Genomic DNA, 18,154 nt, shown 5'->3' with positions numbered 1-18,154 from the left:
TCTTAATTTCAGAGAATCTAAAAATGCAAAAAGACATATATCTGAGAACTTACAAAAATAGTGTATGAGAGAAATAGATCAAAATCTACCTGCTATATATAACTTTTAAAAAACCTACAAATGTTTGCCTTCCTATTACAGTTTTGGTGTCAGATATTATTCTTACCAACCAAGTGTCAAATACAGCCTTAAATTTCCCTTATGCAAAATTCTGACTCATAAACTAATGGCCAATGAATGACCAAACATATCTGCAACTATAAGTGGAGGTGGTTTCATCATCCACTACAGCATTTTAATGATCTGATTTGTTTACAATGAGAAATGATACCTAACATTTTATAACCGCTAACATATTAAAAGCATTCTATGAATGAATATAAAAAGAAACAAACTCATAAAACAACTATCAAACATATATATGTACTCACCATTCTAACCCACTTACCTGCACCATTTTGGAAGACTGATCAGCATGATTTAAAGTGGTTCTATCAGCAACTGGATCCGATTCTATCTGCCTCAGAGAAGTACGTTTTTTCTTGGAAAGGTCTGCATCTCTACTATATGAGTATCCAAGTTTAGAAGTAGGAGATAAACTTGCTGTTTTAGTAGGTGATTCAGCATTGGATCTGCATTCCAGGGGTCTAGAAGTTTCTATTTTATCTTGTTCCAAGTTATTACTGATTTCTATATTCTGAAACTTTTGTTGTTCTGTCTCTTCACAAATCAAGGGTGGAGATACATCCTTCTTATCACTAACATATAAGTCACTTAATTCTAAAGTCTCAGCTTTTAGTAGTCTCTTCTTGCCTAACAAAATCTGTGCTTGGGTTGAATCTGTATTGGAACATATTCCAGGGTCATCAGATCCTGAAGTCCTTCCAGAGCTTTGCTGGGATTTCTGGGGTTCTGTATCACTTTTAGTCCTGCGAGAATAAGGAGAGGCTGTGCTCGGACTAAGGTGATCATCAGGAGTCTGATGCTCACTTTCTGACTCTCCAACCCCACTATCATTTACAAATACAGAGTCATCCTGGGACAAGAAGTCAACTGCTCCACTGGTAGGCGGCTGTTGTGGTTCAGGTTCCCTCTTTAGATCACTAAGTTCTGCATAGAATTTTTCTTGGTCCACAGAACTGTTTGTATCTGTTTCATAGTTTCCAACTTTATATGTGCTTTTACTGCTATTTTCTTCTATCTGAACAACATTTAGTTCTTGGCCACTGAAATGTGCCCTTATTTGATAGAGGTAAGTCATAACAGTCAGTTTATCAGGAATTGCCAATAGAACCATATCAGAAGGCTCCAATAACCGGGAAATTCCTATGCTGGCAAATCCATCATAAGCCTTCAAAGGAGAAAAAAAAACCAAGATATAAACATAGTAAGATATGAATATAAAAAGAAATATGTATGTAGTATACAGTATTAGGTATAGTATAGGCACAATATAAGTACTCATAATAGCATATAGGTAAAATATAATAATACAGGTATAATACAATAATATGGATATAATTATACAGACCATCCATTCTTATTTATTTATATATTTAATTTATTTATTATGCTGGCCCTGGGGCTTGAACTCAGGGCTTGAGTGCTGTCCCTGAACTTTTGTGCTAGGGTTCTATCACTTAAGTTACAGCTCCACTTCTGGCTTTTGGAGGTTAATTGGAGATGGGAGTGTCATTGACTTTCCTGAGCTGGGTGGCTTAGAAACACACACACACACACACACACACACACACACACACACACACACACACACAAATTCCTCAGATATCAGCCTCTTGAGTAGATAGAATTATAGGCATGAGTTTACTGGTGCCCAGCTCATCCATTCATTTTTAACACAACACTTTGGTTGTACTAGGGTATATAATGTTATTGGCAAATGTCATATGAAAAGAATAAAATTTCAAACATCAGAAATGTATAAATATGGTGAAAGAGGAAATAGTTTACTAAATAGCAATGGAAATATTCTTTTCCAAAAAGAAAGTAAGCAAAAATGATAATTTGAAAACACACATACAAATCTCACAATAGATTTGTAAAATGAAGAACTAAGGTATAAAAAATATTAGACCAATGTATCCCCAATTTTATCATTCCTCTCAACCTCTCTTTACCACAGTTATGTGATTTGTAAAGAAAAAGTAGAGCCAGGTAAGTGCACAGAACTAACGACCAGATTACCTGATGAAAATACAAGTGAATGCCATTAAGCTTAGAAACATAGAAACATCTTAAAATGCCTAATTAAGACTGGTTTTTCATAAGGAAAAATTTATCTATTTTGGAAAAAATGAAATGTTTTGAGTACTATAATCTAGCTGAGAATGTGAGGCTGCATTGTATTATTTTTGTTAGCCTTTAAATTACTGTGGTATATCAGGTTTTTCTAGTTTTGAAGAATCAAAGCTGTTTCTCAATTTACAATTAATTATTACTATCCTGAACTAACCCGTCAAAACAGTACTGTTGCTAGGAAGCATTGAAAGTATGGCTAAAAGTTTATTGCTAAAAGTAGGAAAAAGTGTATCTAAGTAAGGATTCTGTAATATATTCTTGCTTTGGGATGTTAAAACAGTTATTCTTTATAATAACTCAAGACTTACAAGCACAATTCAAAGTTTTTTTTAAAAAAAGAAATGTTAGGAAATTATTTAACAACTGAGAAGTAATAATTCTTTTGTACTTCATGTTGAAGTACATTTCTCCCTTAGAATTTAATCTGTGTTTTTCAGTAAAATATGGAATAAGAAAGAAAATGAAAAACAAATTGTGATATTAAAATCTCCTCAATTTTCACAGCACTATGCTCCATAATATTGGTAGTTCAAGATATTTACTATTGAGACTGGCTCAGTTGGTGTGCTTGTATAGGCTTGCTTGTTATTTTATATGTTTTAGGAAAATTAAAGTCATTTTCCTCCTTGTGTATCTTGACTACTTGATTGACAGACATCAATTGCAGGCCTTCAGAAAAAGCACCACAAGGAGTATTCTAAACATCTCCTAATTATCTAAAACACTGACATACTGGTTAAGATCCAATGTCACAGGTAAATACCTTTTTTATTCAACATTTTAACAGACCTGGGAAAGTGATTAGCTTTCTTGTGAAATAACTCCTGCTGATGTTTTGCTTCACGGAACAATTCATTTAATGCACACTAATTGCACTAAAAACATTTTAAAACAAACCAGGGTTCTTGTAAGTGAGGCAAGGCTTTATAAAAGAACTTTTCCATGGCCACTTATCTACTGTCTTTTTAGTTTTTGTGTGGAAAGAATTTTTTTTTTTTTTAATTTAAGGAAGAGTCACTGCTAGTCATGTTATCCACCTTGGTACTTAAGACAGACATTGTTCCTTGTACAGCTTTACATTCAATCAAAAGTACCGAAAATTACCAGGAAGAACCCTGTAAAGCAACTAAGCAACCTTGTAAGCAACTAAGATATTCAATGTGGATTTCACGTAAGAAGTTGCAAATGATGAAGCAAAGGATGGCATAGCATTAAGGAGTTCAATGCATAGAATCATTAAAGTTAAAGGGTTTTCTATTTATTTATTTATTTTTATTTTTTGCAAGTCATGGGCCTTGAACTCAGGGCCTGAGCACTGTCCCTGGCTTCTTTTTTGCTGAAGCTTAGCACTCTACCACTTGAGCCACAGCGCCACTTCTGGCCATTTTCTATATATGTGGTGCTGAGGAATCGAACCCGGGGCTTCATGTATATGAGGCAAGCACTCTTGCCATTAGGCCATATTCCCAGCCCATAAAAGGCTTTTTAAATGCTATGATATCTTCCCTGGAAAATCTAGGTCTTTTGGAGATTGAAGCAGGGCCTAGCACATGATAAGTTCTTACTCTACCACTGAGCTTACATTCCCAGCCCTGCAAAAAATTTTAATAAGATAGTCTTATCTACACAATATATAACATATAAACTCAAGGTACTCTCACCATTATTAACCTAAAAATGAGTGTAAAATGTGACTTAAGCCATAATGATATTCCCCATATTAATAAAAATGTATAACTAGGTAGAATGGACACCATTTCCTTTTTAAATTTGAACAGTAAATTGAAAGCTCCACTTTATGAAAATTGTAATGGTTTATTTATGAGATAGTCTTGTTATGTTGAACTTATGGCTCAAAGGCTCCTCCTATCTTTGCCTCTTGAACAGTTGGAAACAGGCATATACCACTAGAACTGACTGGCAATTAATGGTTCATTTTATAATGCATGTATTTATATTTAAATTAATTTAGTATTTTATTCAAGCACAGGAAAATGCAGGTAAGGTACTGTCATATACATGGACTGGTGGCCTATGCCTGTAATCCTATGTATTCAGCAGGCTGAGACCTGGAGGATTAGAGTGTGAAAAAAGCCTAGAAAAAAAGTCTCCATCTCCAATTAACCAGCAAATTGCCACACTGAATGCATGACTAAAGTGGAAGAGTGCTAGTTGCAAGCAAGCAAGCTGGGTGAGTGAGAGGCCCTAAGTTCAAACCTGGTACTAGCAAAACAAGTTAAAACAAATCCTGTCATACACGTATGTATGTATGTATGTATGTATGTATGTATGTATGTATGTGCACATACACAATTTTGATTATAAAACAAAAGCATTTCTCTTCAAGAGACACAGGATTTCCAAAATTATACAAGAAATAATCAAATGACTTGGTAGCATACACACCAGAAAGGTGATTTTTTTTTATTTAGTTTGTAAGAGGGGGAATCAATGTTGGGGTATACTGAAGATAGAATCAAAGCCTTCAAGCACTTTTCCACTGATCTGACTCCCCAACTCCAAGAAAGGCGATTCCTTCCTTCCCTCCTTCCTCCTTTCCACTCGCTCTTTCTTTTGGTGGAACTGGGACTTGAACTAAGGGCCTCAGTTGGCTTGCTTCCTGGGTGCATATTTCAATTTAAAAATCTTGAGGTTTTAAAATGTGTATTACTCCAAGACAAGCATTATACATTTGCAAAGAAATAGTCATTTTAATGGCAATATACAATTTGGGTGTTAGAGAGCAATAAAAATAAAATAGTGTTTTAAATGAATTTTTATTTTGTCAATTGAACTATCAAATTTCTAAAACTTTAACCATTTATGATTCTAATTATTTAACTTATACTAAAAACTTTTATCGCTATCAGAGGCTATTAACCACTTTGTCCTATGAGCATTTTTGGCAATGGATTTCTCAGAAAAATGTTTTACAGGTAAAAAAATAATGTAAAGAAATAATTGTTAAGGTGAGTTTGGGAAACAGTAAATAAAGTGTTTCTATAAGCCCATTAAAGAATGTGATTTCAAAGGAGTAATAAATTTAGTTGTAGTAATATTCAACAATTATATAGTAAGATACAAAAATATCTGTGATCTCTGAAGGCAATAAAGTTTCAGACATGAGTAATCAACCATGATTTGTGGCTTCACTTCACCATGGAAGGAAATGTTAAAGTTTGCCTAAAGAATTATACAAACAAAAATCTCCCCAATCATGTATCCACAGATCACAAGTTAATAATTCCAGCCAAGTCAGGCATAGTGACTTGTATCTCTAATCCTAGCTACTTGGGAGGTGGAAACAGGAGGGGAGTACAGTTCAAGGCAAGTTCTGGTAAAAAGTTAGTGGAACTCTATTCAAATAGCCAGACAAGCTGGCAGCACCTGTAGACTCAGATAAACAGAAGACTGTAGGTATGAGGTTTGTGATCTGAGGAGGCTATAGGGGAGAGGACTGTGGTCTTTGCCTGAGACTAGTCCAAGACAAAACCTTGAGATCCCATCAAAATAAATAATAATTGATTCAATAAACACCTTAGGTATAGCTCAAGAAATAAGAGTGCTTGCCTAACAAGCTGAATGCTCTGAGTTCAAATCCTGGTACTAACAAACAAACAAAAAACTGCTCAAAGATTACAATGCATTTCATTAATTGCTAGTTGAAGAATTCAATTCAGTGAAAATATTATCTATTGTGTCAAGAGTTAGGTATACTTCTCTCCTTGCACACAGCAGGACTGAAAGCTGGGTGTTGGTGGCTTATGTCTGTAATCCTCCTATTAAGAAGGCTGAGATCTGAGGATCTTGGTTCAAACCCAGACTGGGCATCAAAGTCCATGAGATTCATATCCAACTAACCAGCAAAAGCTGAAGTAGAGATGTGGCTCAAGTGGTAGAGCACTAGTCTTGAGTGAAAAAGCTAAGGGATAGTGCCCAGGCTCTGAGTTCAAACCCCAGTACACCAGCATTTACACACACACACACACAGACACACACACAGACACAGACACACACACACAAAGCCAAGTAAAGCAAAGCAAAAGCCTGAAATATAGTCAGTTGGCCTGGCTCAGGACGTGCTACAAATAGCTCCTCCCACACCTGTTAAGATATTCTGATCTTAGTATATTAATTATGTGCGGAATACATATATAGTTTTCTAGACAGTAAAAAGAACAATTGTTAATAGTTTATTGTTTCTATGATTGAGTTACTCTCTCGTATACCTGTTATGTTCCTTCTCTCTTCTTTTAACATGTTTTAAGTTTTACATATTAGTTAAAGCCAACAGTTTTGAGTGCCTTTTTTTATTGTTGAGCTAATTTTTTTGTACTGGTACCAGAGCTTGAACTCAGAGCCTAAGATCCTAGTCAGCGTTTTTTGCTCATGGCTGGTGCTCTGTCACTTAAGCCACATCTCCAGACCAGCATGTTTCTGGTTAATTGGACATGAGTCTTGATGATTTTTCCACTCAGGCTATAAACCAAGTTCCTCAGATTGTAAGTTCCTGTGTGTCTTCCTTTGAGCCAAGGGCACCTGGCTTAGGTGCACTTTCTTGAAGTTAAAATTTTAGAATAAGAGCAAAATGCTTTCAAAACTATTTACTAGTTAATGAAAGTCATAATCTGATGCCAGCTGGACAGCTGTGATCATCAAAATCTATGACAAACCAGAGAAAATCATGTATACTGCAGGAAGCAGAACACTTTCTTGAGCATCCATGACCTCACCAAAAGTCTCTTGAAACTATGTATTTTATTTAATTTATTTTTTAAAATTGTTATTATAGGGGCTGGAAATATGGTCTAGTGGCAAGAGTGCTTGCCTTGTATACATGAAGCCTTGGGTTCGGTTCCTCAACACCACATGTATAGAAAAGGCCAGAAGTGGCGCTGTGGCTCAAGCGGCAGAGTGCTAGCCTTAGGATTGTTACATCACAGTTGTAACTACTTTCAACGTCCCATGTGTATCTGTAGCTTCTATTATTGATGATGTTCTTGTATCACCTTCCTGTGGTTGTACCTACACTATGTCTGTAATCTTATCTGAGTATATTGGAAATCGTGTATACTGGTATTAGAACTAGGAAATTGAAAGGGAATACCAAAATTGAGAGACACAGGGTAAAAAAAGACAAACAACTACAAAAGCAATACTTGCAAAACTGGTGTAAGTGAACTGAACAACTCATGGGGGGAAAGGGAAAGGGGAGAGGGGGGTATGAGGGACAAGGTAACAAACAGTACAAGAAATGTATCCAATGCCTAATGTATGAAACTGTAACCTCTCTACATCAGTTTGATAATAAAAATTTGGAAAAAAAAAAAAAAGACCTGGTGGGCAAAAAAAAAAAAAAAAAAGAAGAAGAAGCCAGAAACAGTGCTCAAGCCCTGAGTTCAAGCTCTGACTGGCAAAAAAATTTTTTTTGTTATTATAAAGGTGATGTACAAAGGGCTTACAGTTATATAAATTAGGTAAGGAGTACATTTCTTTTTGGACAATGTTACCCCTTCTTCATTCTCTCCCAGTTTTTCCCTCAAAACGACATATTTTGTTCTATAATTCTTACCTTTTTGTTGTTTTCTTTAATGTCTTGAGGATTCAGAGACTTGTAGTCACTAAAGGAGAAAAATGGGACAATAGGTACATATAATATTAGCTTTAAAAAGCTGTTTTTTAAAATTAAATCTTAAAACATGGCATTCATACCAAAGAAAAAGTAGCACTTTCACAGCAATTTAATCAATAAAGCCAACAGTACTGAAAATAAAGGAAATAAATAAAAGCTTTCCATCCAGAAGAGAAGAGGACCAGAGTATCCCTGATAACCACTTTTATCCTAAGGTAATCCTTTGCTGTCAATGTACAAAGACCTATATGCTTTTTGTCTTATCCCATTTGTACGTTAACACAATTCTCATGATAATTTTAAGTCAGTTCTTTGTATAATATTAAGGAGAAAAATCATTTTTTTAAAAAAAGGAAAAAAGTACAAAGGAGGAAAAACTTCCTGATATATATATAGTCTGTCAATGAAGCAAGAGATATGGTTACTAAACAAAAATATAAAGTTAAGTATTTAACGATACATGCTAAGAACTTATTTTGTGATATTTAAAAATTTTCTGTTATTTATAAACAATTAATAAGGAATAGAACATTTTTCCTACTTAAATATGCTAAGAACTTATTTTGTGATCTTTTAAAAATGTTTACTATTGGGCTGGGGATATAGCCTAGCGGCAAGAGTGCCTGCCTCGGATACACGAGGCCCTAGGTTCGATTCCCCAGCACCACATATACAGAAAACGGCCAGAAGCGGCGCTGTGGCTCAAGTGGCAGAGTGCTAGCCTTGAGCGGGAAGAAGCCAGGGACAGTGCTCAGGCCCTGAGTCCAAGGCCCAGGACTGGCAAAAAAAAAAAAGTTTACTATTTATAAACTACTGATAGGGAATGGGACCTATTTCTACTTACATTAAGTCTGGTCTAAAGTGGTGTAATATTGCACAAAAAGATAAACCATTTCTCCATGATGTAGTAAAATTGGTGATTTTCACGCCCCGGTAATTTTTCGTGACTTCTTTGCACCATACAAGCAATGACTGACTAGCATTTGGCTTTCGCCCCAAAACAGGGCTTGGTATAGGGCTTGGCTAGAAGAGGAAAAAAGAAGAAAACATTAAAAGAATTTAATGGAAGATGAAAATTAACGTTAATTGACCTAACTAGATCATTTGAACCCTTTGATGTCAGTTTAGGTCCTTCAAAACTGTCAGTTCATGACAACTGTAACCTCTAAAGGGAGACATAAATCTTAAGTTATTATCTTCAGTTTTAGCCCATGGCATTAGCCTGACAAGGATATAGATATGTGAGAGTTAAACTGTATACGTAAGAACAAGCCAAGAGCTTTGTTGATAGAAACATAATGTTGAAAGCATTTAAATACTTAAGGCTGAATATCTGTGTAACTCTCATACCCTGAAAATTTTTCTCAGAAGTAAAGGAACAAAATATTTTTCCTTTTTGACAATATAAAAATTATTAATTTTAACTGTAGCACAAATTATTAGTGGTAGAGAAAAAGAATACACTTTCAAAATATAGTAATCATATTACCTATCACAGTTATAATTACATTCAAATACCTTTCCTGTATGAATTTAAAGTTATGAGTAACACTTAGATGTTGGGAGCAACAGCACACAACAGTACATATTTCAGATATGCTCAAAATATTTTCTAATTTTAATTGAAGGCTAGTTTTAAGTACAAGGTAGGCAAGTGATATGTATTTCAAATCTTAAGCATATATTTGTCCTTGTGTCCATATACTTAAAACGACAATGATGGCAATAAAAATGACTATACTGTAAGATTGTAATTCTAAAAATCATGTCATTTTCTTTCACTGAACATCTACAACTTGTGATAGCATCACACATATGGAGTCTAATACAATTGAAAACTATAAAGAAATCTACTAAATATTTCTGAACTATAATCCTGCTATTCATAAAAAGTACTGGCGACAGTAGTGATACTTAGATATAAAACAGAAGCCCTCCAAAATAAGATCAAAGGAGAATAATTATTTACCTCTAAAATTTAAGTTTAACAAGCAAGTCATTTCTACCATACTGCTTAAGAAAGCCCAATGATGCCCCCATTTGACAAAAGCATGTTAGTGCCAAACAAAATCACCCCATATAATTATGACTTATACATCTACTGCTTCTGCGGGAAGACTAAGAATCAAGAAAAATGTAATTTATCTTTTTTTATTAACTACCAGATTAACAAATAATTAGATGAACAACCAAGAATCTAGCAAAGTGCTATGTTCTATAATTTTTTCTTAATTCCATACCGGAGTTTGAACTCAGGGCCACCACCTTGTACTTTCGAGGTAGTTGCTCTATCTCAAGCCTTGCCACAGGCTCTATGAAGTGCTGTTATTAAATGATCAATTTTTTTCATCAATTTAGAAAAGTAAATGAAAAAAATTCACAGACCATAAAAACTAACAAATTTAGGTCAATTCTACTTAATATTCAGAAGCAGATAACAATAGGATTCTTAAAATAGCAAATTTACTTTAAATAACTGATCAATCTATAATCCACTGCAATTTTGTAATCCATTTACTCATTTAACCTGTGGGTAGAGACTTAACCTTATTCATAAGGTAAGAGGATCAATGAACTGGGCAAAATAAATTTTCTTATATTTTATTTATCACTAAAATCTAGCATTTTTTTTATATAAAATTACTTTTTTTTTTTTTTTTTGCCAGTCTTGAGGCTTGAACTTAGGGCCTGAGCACTGTCCCTGGCCTCTTTGTGCTCAAGGCTATCATTCTACCAGTGGAGCCACAGTGCCACTTCTGGTTTTTTATTTGTGGTACTACGGAATTGAACCCAGGGTTTCATATATGCGAGGCAAGCACTCTAACACTAGGCCATATTCCCAGCCCTTAAAATTACATTTTTTAAAAATAAAATCAGATTCTTAAGGCATTGAATCATTCCAAGTATGAGTAATATGTACATCAGACAGCTAATCTACTCTACCACACTGTGAATAGTTTCTACCTTAATCAATATTCTAATGGTATTACTCTGAATCGGTTGTTCTCTCAGCATTCTGTGCTGATTCACTCTTGGATTTCCAAATACACACTTACAGTTTAAACTAAGACACTTCCAGCTGGCTGTCCATTCTGTCATACAAAATTTGAAACTCAATATGTTCAAAACCATAATCTTGGGCTGGGGATATAGCCTAGTGGCAAGAGTGCCTGCCTCGGATACACGAGGCCCTAGGTTCGATTCCCCAGCACCACATATACAGAAAACGGCCAGAAGCGGCGCTGTGGCTCAAGTGGCAGAGTGCTAGCCTTGAGCAGGAAGAAGCCAGGGACAGTGCTCAGGCCCTGAGTCCAAGGCCCAGGACTGGCCAAAAAAAAAAAAAACAAAACAAAACAAAAAACAAAAAACACCATAATCTTTTGCTTAAAATCTCCTTTTCTTTATTTGCAAATGATGCTGAGTATTGTTCTACTTGTCTACACTTTTAATCTCAGAATCATGTTTGAATTCTTCCTTCACCTATCATGTCTTACCAGTTAATTTATGGGCAATTTGATTTGATTTGATTATGTCTAAGGCTCCTACAAAAATCATAAGGGGTCTTCTTTCTTCCAAGTTGTCCTTTATCTCATTAGGCACAGCACAGGTGTTCTTAAACAAAACTATCATCTTTTGGGGATTCACGAAAACACAAAATGATATTTCTGACATTGAATCCCAAAATGCTTTTCAATGTCTCTATTCTCTAGGATGACTCACTCCCCATCTCTATGATCACATAAATTTCTTAGAATATTTTCCGTCCCTTCTGTCCCAAGTACAAGTGCTACAATGTCACACTATTCCAGAGGCTGAGATAAGAGGATCTTGAGTTGTAGAGTAGTTCACAAGATCTTGTCTCAGGGGGGAAAAATTAAAAAGCTTGGGATGTGACTAAATGGAAGAACTTTTGCCTAAAATGTGTGATGCTTTGGGTTCAATCCTCAGTATAGAAAAGGAAAATATAAAAATTGCATAAACTGATCAGTAAAATAAGGTCAAGTCATACAATAAAAAACTGAATGTCACATTCAAATTTTAAATTGATTTACAATGAAATCCAAGTATCTGATAAACATCATGTTAATATTCAGATGAGTGCAAAGTACTAATACAAACTTACCTTAGAAAGCGTGATAATTTAACATCTTTTAATTAAAATGAAATATTTCAGTGAACTAGAAATACTAAATGTTGGCAAGAATGTGGGGCAAAGGGAGTTTCAATTTTATTTTTCCTTTTTCCTAAAGTAGCCATACTTCAAGGGATTTCAAGTCAACATGTCAGTTTATAAACACACAAGGCACCTTGACCAATGTCACCCCTTCTATCATTCTCAAAGGGAATTTTTGGACAGAGTTGATTAAAAAACAAACAACTCTCTGATAATGTACATTATGCTAAATTTGATGGCATGCGTATTCCATGACCCAACAAGTTCTAGGTTTATATCCTACAGAAACACATGCTTCTACAGAACAGACTACAATTACTGCAAAATTCATAGCAGCACTATTTCAAATTTTCAAATCTGGAATGGCCAAGAATAACATGGATATAAATTTTTGGATAATCCAGAAAATGACATTCAGAGAGACACACACAGAGTGAAAATTCTGAAAGAAAAAAAAAGTATAGCTTAACATATACTAGAAGCAAGATCAAATATATGTAAATAATTATCTGGTGCTGGTGATTCATGCCTGTAATCCTACTCAAGAGGTTGATATGTGAGTAATGCCAGCTCAGACAGGAAAGTCTGATACTCTTATACTACCTACTCCAACTAACGATCAAAAATTCAGAAGTGGAGCGATGGCTCCAGTGTTAGAGAACAAAGCCTTAAGTATAAAAGATAAGTATAAAGCCCAGGCACTGAGTTCAAGTCACAAAACCAGCACACATTCTCTCTCTCTCTCTCTCTCTCTCTCTCTCTCTCTCTCTCTCTCTCTCTCTCATCTAGACTAGAAAGGGAAAAAAACAACAACTCAGACCTACAACCAAATTAAAGAGATTTCAGATTCCAATCATGAGTGCAACAATCATGAGTTTGCATTATAAAAAAGAACAATAGGGGCTGGGAATATGGCCTAGAGGTAGAGTGCTTGCTTTGCATATATGAAGCCCTGGGTTCTATTCCATAGTACCACATATACAGAAAAAGCCAGAAGTGGCGCTGTGGCTCAAGTGGCAGAGTGCTAGCCTTGAGCAAAGGAAGCCAGGGACAGTGCTCAGGCCCTGAGTCCAAGCCCCAGGACTGGCAAAAAAAGAAAAAGAAAAAAAGAAAAAAAGTCTATTATTGGTTGAGAATAGAGTGCATGTTAAGCATGTACAAGGCCCCAGGTTCAATTCCTAGTATGCATCCAAAAATTTCTTTATTTTTTCCATGTATTTATCTGAGCAGGTCAATTTTTCTTCAAAAAAGGCAACCAAAATTACACATTACAATGCACAAAACTGTTCTAAACCAGACATTATACACTGGAAAACTAAAAAAAAAAAAAGTAACCTTTTTCATTAAATTGTTTTCCCTGAAAAATATAGTCTTGAATTCATGAAAGTATTTATGTTAATATATGGTAGAATTGTTCATAATTTAAATGAATCAATATGTTTTACTCAATTCTATTTCAAATATTGCAAATATCATTCAGTATAGCTCACATAAATGTTCTTTGGAATTTTTTTTGTAGCTGGTCATTATAATCCTGAGATAAATTTTTTTTATTCCTCTTTGTTGAATGTTTTTATTGAGAGAAATATGTAAGCTGGGTGCTGGAGGCTCACACCTAAAATTCTAGTTACACAGGAAGGTTGAGATCTGAGGATTGCACGTCCAAGGCAGCCTGAGCAGGGAAGTCCTTGAGACTCTTATCTCCAATAAATTACTCAGAAAAAGCTGAAACTGGTGTTGTGGGTCAAATGGTAGAGCACTAGCTTTGAGGAAAAGAAGCTCAGGGATAGAGCCCAATCACCAAATTCAAGCCCTAAGACTGGAAAAAAAAAGATATGATTTTGTTAATTTTTTTCTGTATTGAGGTAATCACATAACTCATCTGTTAGCATGATATATGACTGATTTCTGTATTCTGGGCAAAATTCCACTTGGTCATGACATATTTAAAATACTGCTGCATTTGGTCTGCTAGCATCACTGTTAAGAATTTTTATACCAATGTTCATAAGCAATATTAGTATTATGTTCTTGCTGTCAGAGTTAACACTGACCTCAAAAAATGAACTAGGAATGTTCATTCCTCAATTTTTTTTTTTTAGAAAAAGTTTGAGGTGAGTTGGCATAGCTTCTTTAAATTTTAGTAGAAATGCAGATAAAGCCAAGTTCAAGGATTTTTTTGTGTGTGAGGGGTTAAGGTGTCCCTATAATAACTTTTCCTGCCTTGAGCTCTTGATCTTCCTGCTTTGAGTGCTGGGATTATAGGTATGAATCATTATACCTGCCATGTTGATTTATTCTTATTGATATACTCTTCTTGTTATTTATTATAGCTATGTTTACATTTTTTTTCTACACGGATTAGTTTTGATAGGCTTTGTTTCTACGAATTTGTCCATTTTAAGTAGGTTATCCAATTGATTTATTTGCTTATTTGTTGTCAGTCATGGGGTTTGAACTCAGGGCCTAGGCACTGTCCCTGGGCTTCTTTTGCTCAAGGCTAGTACGCTACCACTTGAGCCACAGTGCCACTTCCAGCATTATCTGAGTAGTTTATTGGAGATAAGAGTCTCATGGACTTTCCTGCCTACTGGCTTTGAAGTGTGATGCTCAGATCTTAGTCTCTTGAATAGCTAGGATTACAGGTAAGAGCCACTGGCACCTGACTTCCAATTCAACTTTTTGTTCTACAATTACTCCTAGAATTTCTTTATAATCCTTTCTATTTTTGTAGAATAGGTAATGTGTCCACGTTTGCTTCTGAGTTTAAAAATCTGTATCTTCTTTTTCCTTAGTATATCTAGTTAATTTTTTGTTGGTGTTTTCAGAGAACAAGCTTTTGATTTCATTAATTTGCTTTATTTGTTAATATTGTCTATCATTACTCTAATATTTATTTTTTCCCTTCTTCTAAGTTTGGGGTTAGATTGTTCTTTTCCTAGTTTTTGAAATTACGAAGTTAGGTTGTTAATTTGAGATAATTAATTCTCTTCACTTTTACCTCTCAAAGCTTTTCATTTCAGCACTAGTACTAACAAATCAATAAGAAGACCAAGTTTTAGAGGAGACATGAAATATTCATTTTTATACTTTAATGAATAGTTTCTTTGGGGAAAGATGGAAATATCAAATTAATAAATAGACAAATTTCAAGAATAATGTTGCTTCTTTCTTGTTTTCTCTTTAATGTTTTTCTTCCCATGAGAAATTCTTTTTCATTGACATCCTACCAGCTACAGAATTTGTTCCTGACATTAAGCTCTTTCTTCCTTTCCAATTTGGTCTTTAATCCCATTCATGTTTCTTTTCCATTCTGGAAGTGTCTGTGACCAAACTTGAAAGGAGCTCTTCTTAACAATTCATTTAACAGTTGATTTCTTAAAATAACATATTTACACATATTTCCAAATAATAAAGTAATATGCACTAATCTCTCAAGTAAAAATAGTATTTGGAATCAAGGTATTTCTATGTACTTCCAGTTATCCTTGAATGTGTAATTTTCCTGTCTCAGCCTTCTTAATACTGCAATTACAGCTTTGTATCATCATTCCAAGCTTCACAAGTAAAATCTTGAATTAGTCTAAAATAATAAGAATATGCTATAATCTCCCAAATTAATGCATTCATCCTTAAAGTATATAGAAAAGAAAAAGTTACACATCATAATTAAAATAGTAGCTTAGAAAATTGCCCATGTATGTATCTTACATGTGATCTTTATTACTTGATATATCTAGCATCCTTTCATTTCAGTCTTAGGATTTGCTTTACATACTTTCAGTGCAGGGACAATGGTAAAATCACTTTCTCTTGCTACTTTAAAAATGTTCTTTTTCTTTTAAACTTTGGTTATAATGGATCTGGATGTGGGTCTTGATTTTAACCTTGTTATCAAACATTTATATTTATGTCTCTAATCAAACTTGGGAAGTTTTCAAACATCATTTCTTCAAATATTCTTTGTATCTCTTTCTTTCATTTCTCCTTCTAGATTTCTTCTACAGTTATGCATTTGGTCTGATAGTACTCTCCCAGTCCCATAGGCTCTTTGTACTTTCCCCCACCCAGCACTGGAAATTGAGTCTAGGCCCTCCAGCACACCAAGCAAACACTGAGCTATACTCCTAGCTAGCCCTTTCACTTCTTTCTTTTTCTCAGATTCAATCATTTTTATGATTTCCTTCTGCTTGCTACAATTTGCCTTTGAATTCCTCCCATACATTTTTCATTTCATTTACTTTACTTTTCATTTTTAGTTTCTTTTGATGTTTTCTGTTCTTTATTGATATGTCCATTTGGGTGATAAATAATTTTCTTGATTCCCTGCATTGCCTTTTGGTCTTTTGTACATATTTAAGTTTGTATTAAGGATTGTTCTTCTTCATTTATTATTATTATTTGAATGGAGGTCATCTTTTCCTGTTTCTTTCCATTTTATGATTCCCCTTCACCCCCGAAATCTGGATATTTGAGTCTAGTAATGTAATTCTGCAAACCAGATTTTTATCCTGTGGAAATCAGATTCTACCTCTTTCCCCATGTATTATTAATTATTTTTATTTAAAAATATTGGTAGTATCTAGGCTAAGAATCAGCTTGAAGTATAAAGTCTTGTCCATTATTTTCTGTTTCTGTCTTCTCTGGACATGTGCAGTATCTTTTGATTTCTCCCTTCATATGCAAGTCTTTCAGGGTCAAGCTCCTCAAAGACACAAAAGGATGAATGAAGAGTGTGTCTGGGGCGGGGTGTGGGGGTGTGGGGAGGAAGTGTTGACACTTAGAACTTGCTTTAGTCTCAGGTGGGAAGGGGCATGCAACAACTGTCAAGAGATAACAACCATCACTTCCCTGTGTTTAACATGTGTGATAAGCAGCATTAATCAGATATTCCTGAACGGAGGATAAGGTCCTTATTTTCTACTCTGGCTTCCACGGGCTGTGTGCAAGCTGTTTCAAGAATATGTGCATCACTGTCTGTCATGGGGCTAAAGGGTAGGTAATAAGTAGGTATTGACAAATTAAGAGCGGAAATTGACCAAACTTAACCAATAATTGTTCATTTATTCAACAAGAGGATTCAATAAATGGCAGGATTCCAAGATGGTTATATCAGATATATTCTGCCAATGTAATTGTTGACAAGAAACAAAGATGGCTTCCTGTTGCTTTCTACCTTGCCATTTCCCCAGAATTCTCTTTCTCCTCAAAAGCTTTTAAGAGTATAAAGGGATCTTCAGACCCAAAAGGTGATAAATATTGCCGCACACATATATATATATATATATATATGTATATACATACATATATGTGTGTGTGTATATATATATATATATGAACAGCCATATTTTTAAGCAACTATTAAGTGTTAATGGGTATCTCTATTCTGATTTCCTGTCTACTTATAAACATTTCAAATTTTTCTTTTTCTTTTATATATTTCTGTAAAAATTACAATATGCATGACAGTTTGCAAATTGCTTTTTAGAATGGTAATATATTTTCTTAATTTTTAATCTAATTTTATTGTCAAGGTGGTGTACAGAGGGGCACAGTTACATAAGTAAGGTAATGAGTATATTTCTTGTCAATCATTGTTACTCCTTCCCTCATTTTTCCCTCACTCCCCACCCCCCTCAAGTTATAAAGTTCATTTCCAACAGTGTCTGGTGAGTATCTCTGTTACATTGGTTCACCCTTTGTCCTTTGTCTAACCATTTTGTTGTTCCCCTTCCCTTCCCCAAATCAGATAAATGTATATATAAGGCACAGAACACCAAAATAAAAAACAGTGACAACAGGTGATAAAATGAAGGGGAAAAACACAAAAGGAAAAAGAAATGTCTTCACACAATGCATTAAAAACAATTAAAAAAAACCCTGTTTCTGTATCTTGGAGTTCATTTTGATTTGCATCATTTTATGTGGTCATCTGTGCATAGCTATTGAGCTACTGTGATCCTCTTCTACAACTACCCTAGACATATACTAACTATTACAAATGAGGGAAACTAGGGAGCCTGTGTTTC

General features: G+C 34.7%; 1 protein-coding gene across 5 annotated transcripts in view; it reads right to left on the bottom strand.

Moving 5' to 3' along the window:
* The window catches only part of Ehbp1 (EH domain binding protein 1), a 270,123-nt gene that overhangs the window by 86,735 nt on the left and 165,234 nt on the right, over positions 1–18,154 (bottom strand). For all 5 annotated transcript variants that reach the window (XM_048352600.1, XM_048352599.1, XM_048352602.1 and 2 more), the window contains 3 exons: positions 8,796–8,974; positions 7,892–7,940; positions 449–1,351 (listed from right to left, as the gene is read on the bottom strand). In XM_048352600.1, coding sequence (XP_048208557.1) covers positions 449–1,351; positions 7,892–7,940; positions 8,796–8,974 — 1,131 coding nt within the window. The remainder of the gene's footprint in view (positions 1–448; positions 1,352–7,891; positions 7,941–8,795; positions 8,975–18,154) is intronic.

This window comes from Perognathus longimembris, chromosome 8 (assembly GCF_023159225.1).
Source record: "Perognathus longimembris pacificus isolate PPM17 chromosome 8, ASM2315922v1, whole genome shotgun sequence".
Lineage (NCBI taxonomy): Eukaryota > Metazoa > Chordata > Mammalia > Rodentia > Heteromyidae > Perognathus > Perognathus longimembris.
The sequence above is the reverse complement of the archived record's forward strand: the minus strand, read 5'-3'. Positions and strand labels throughout refer to the sequence as shown.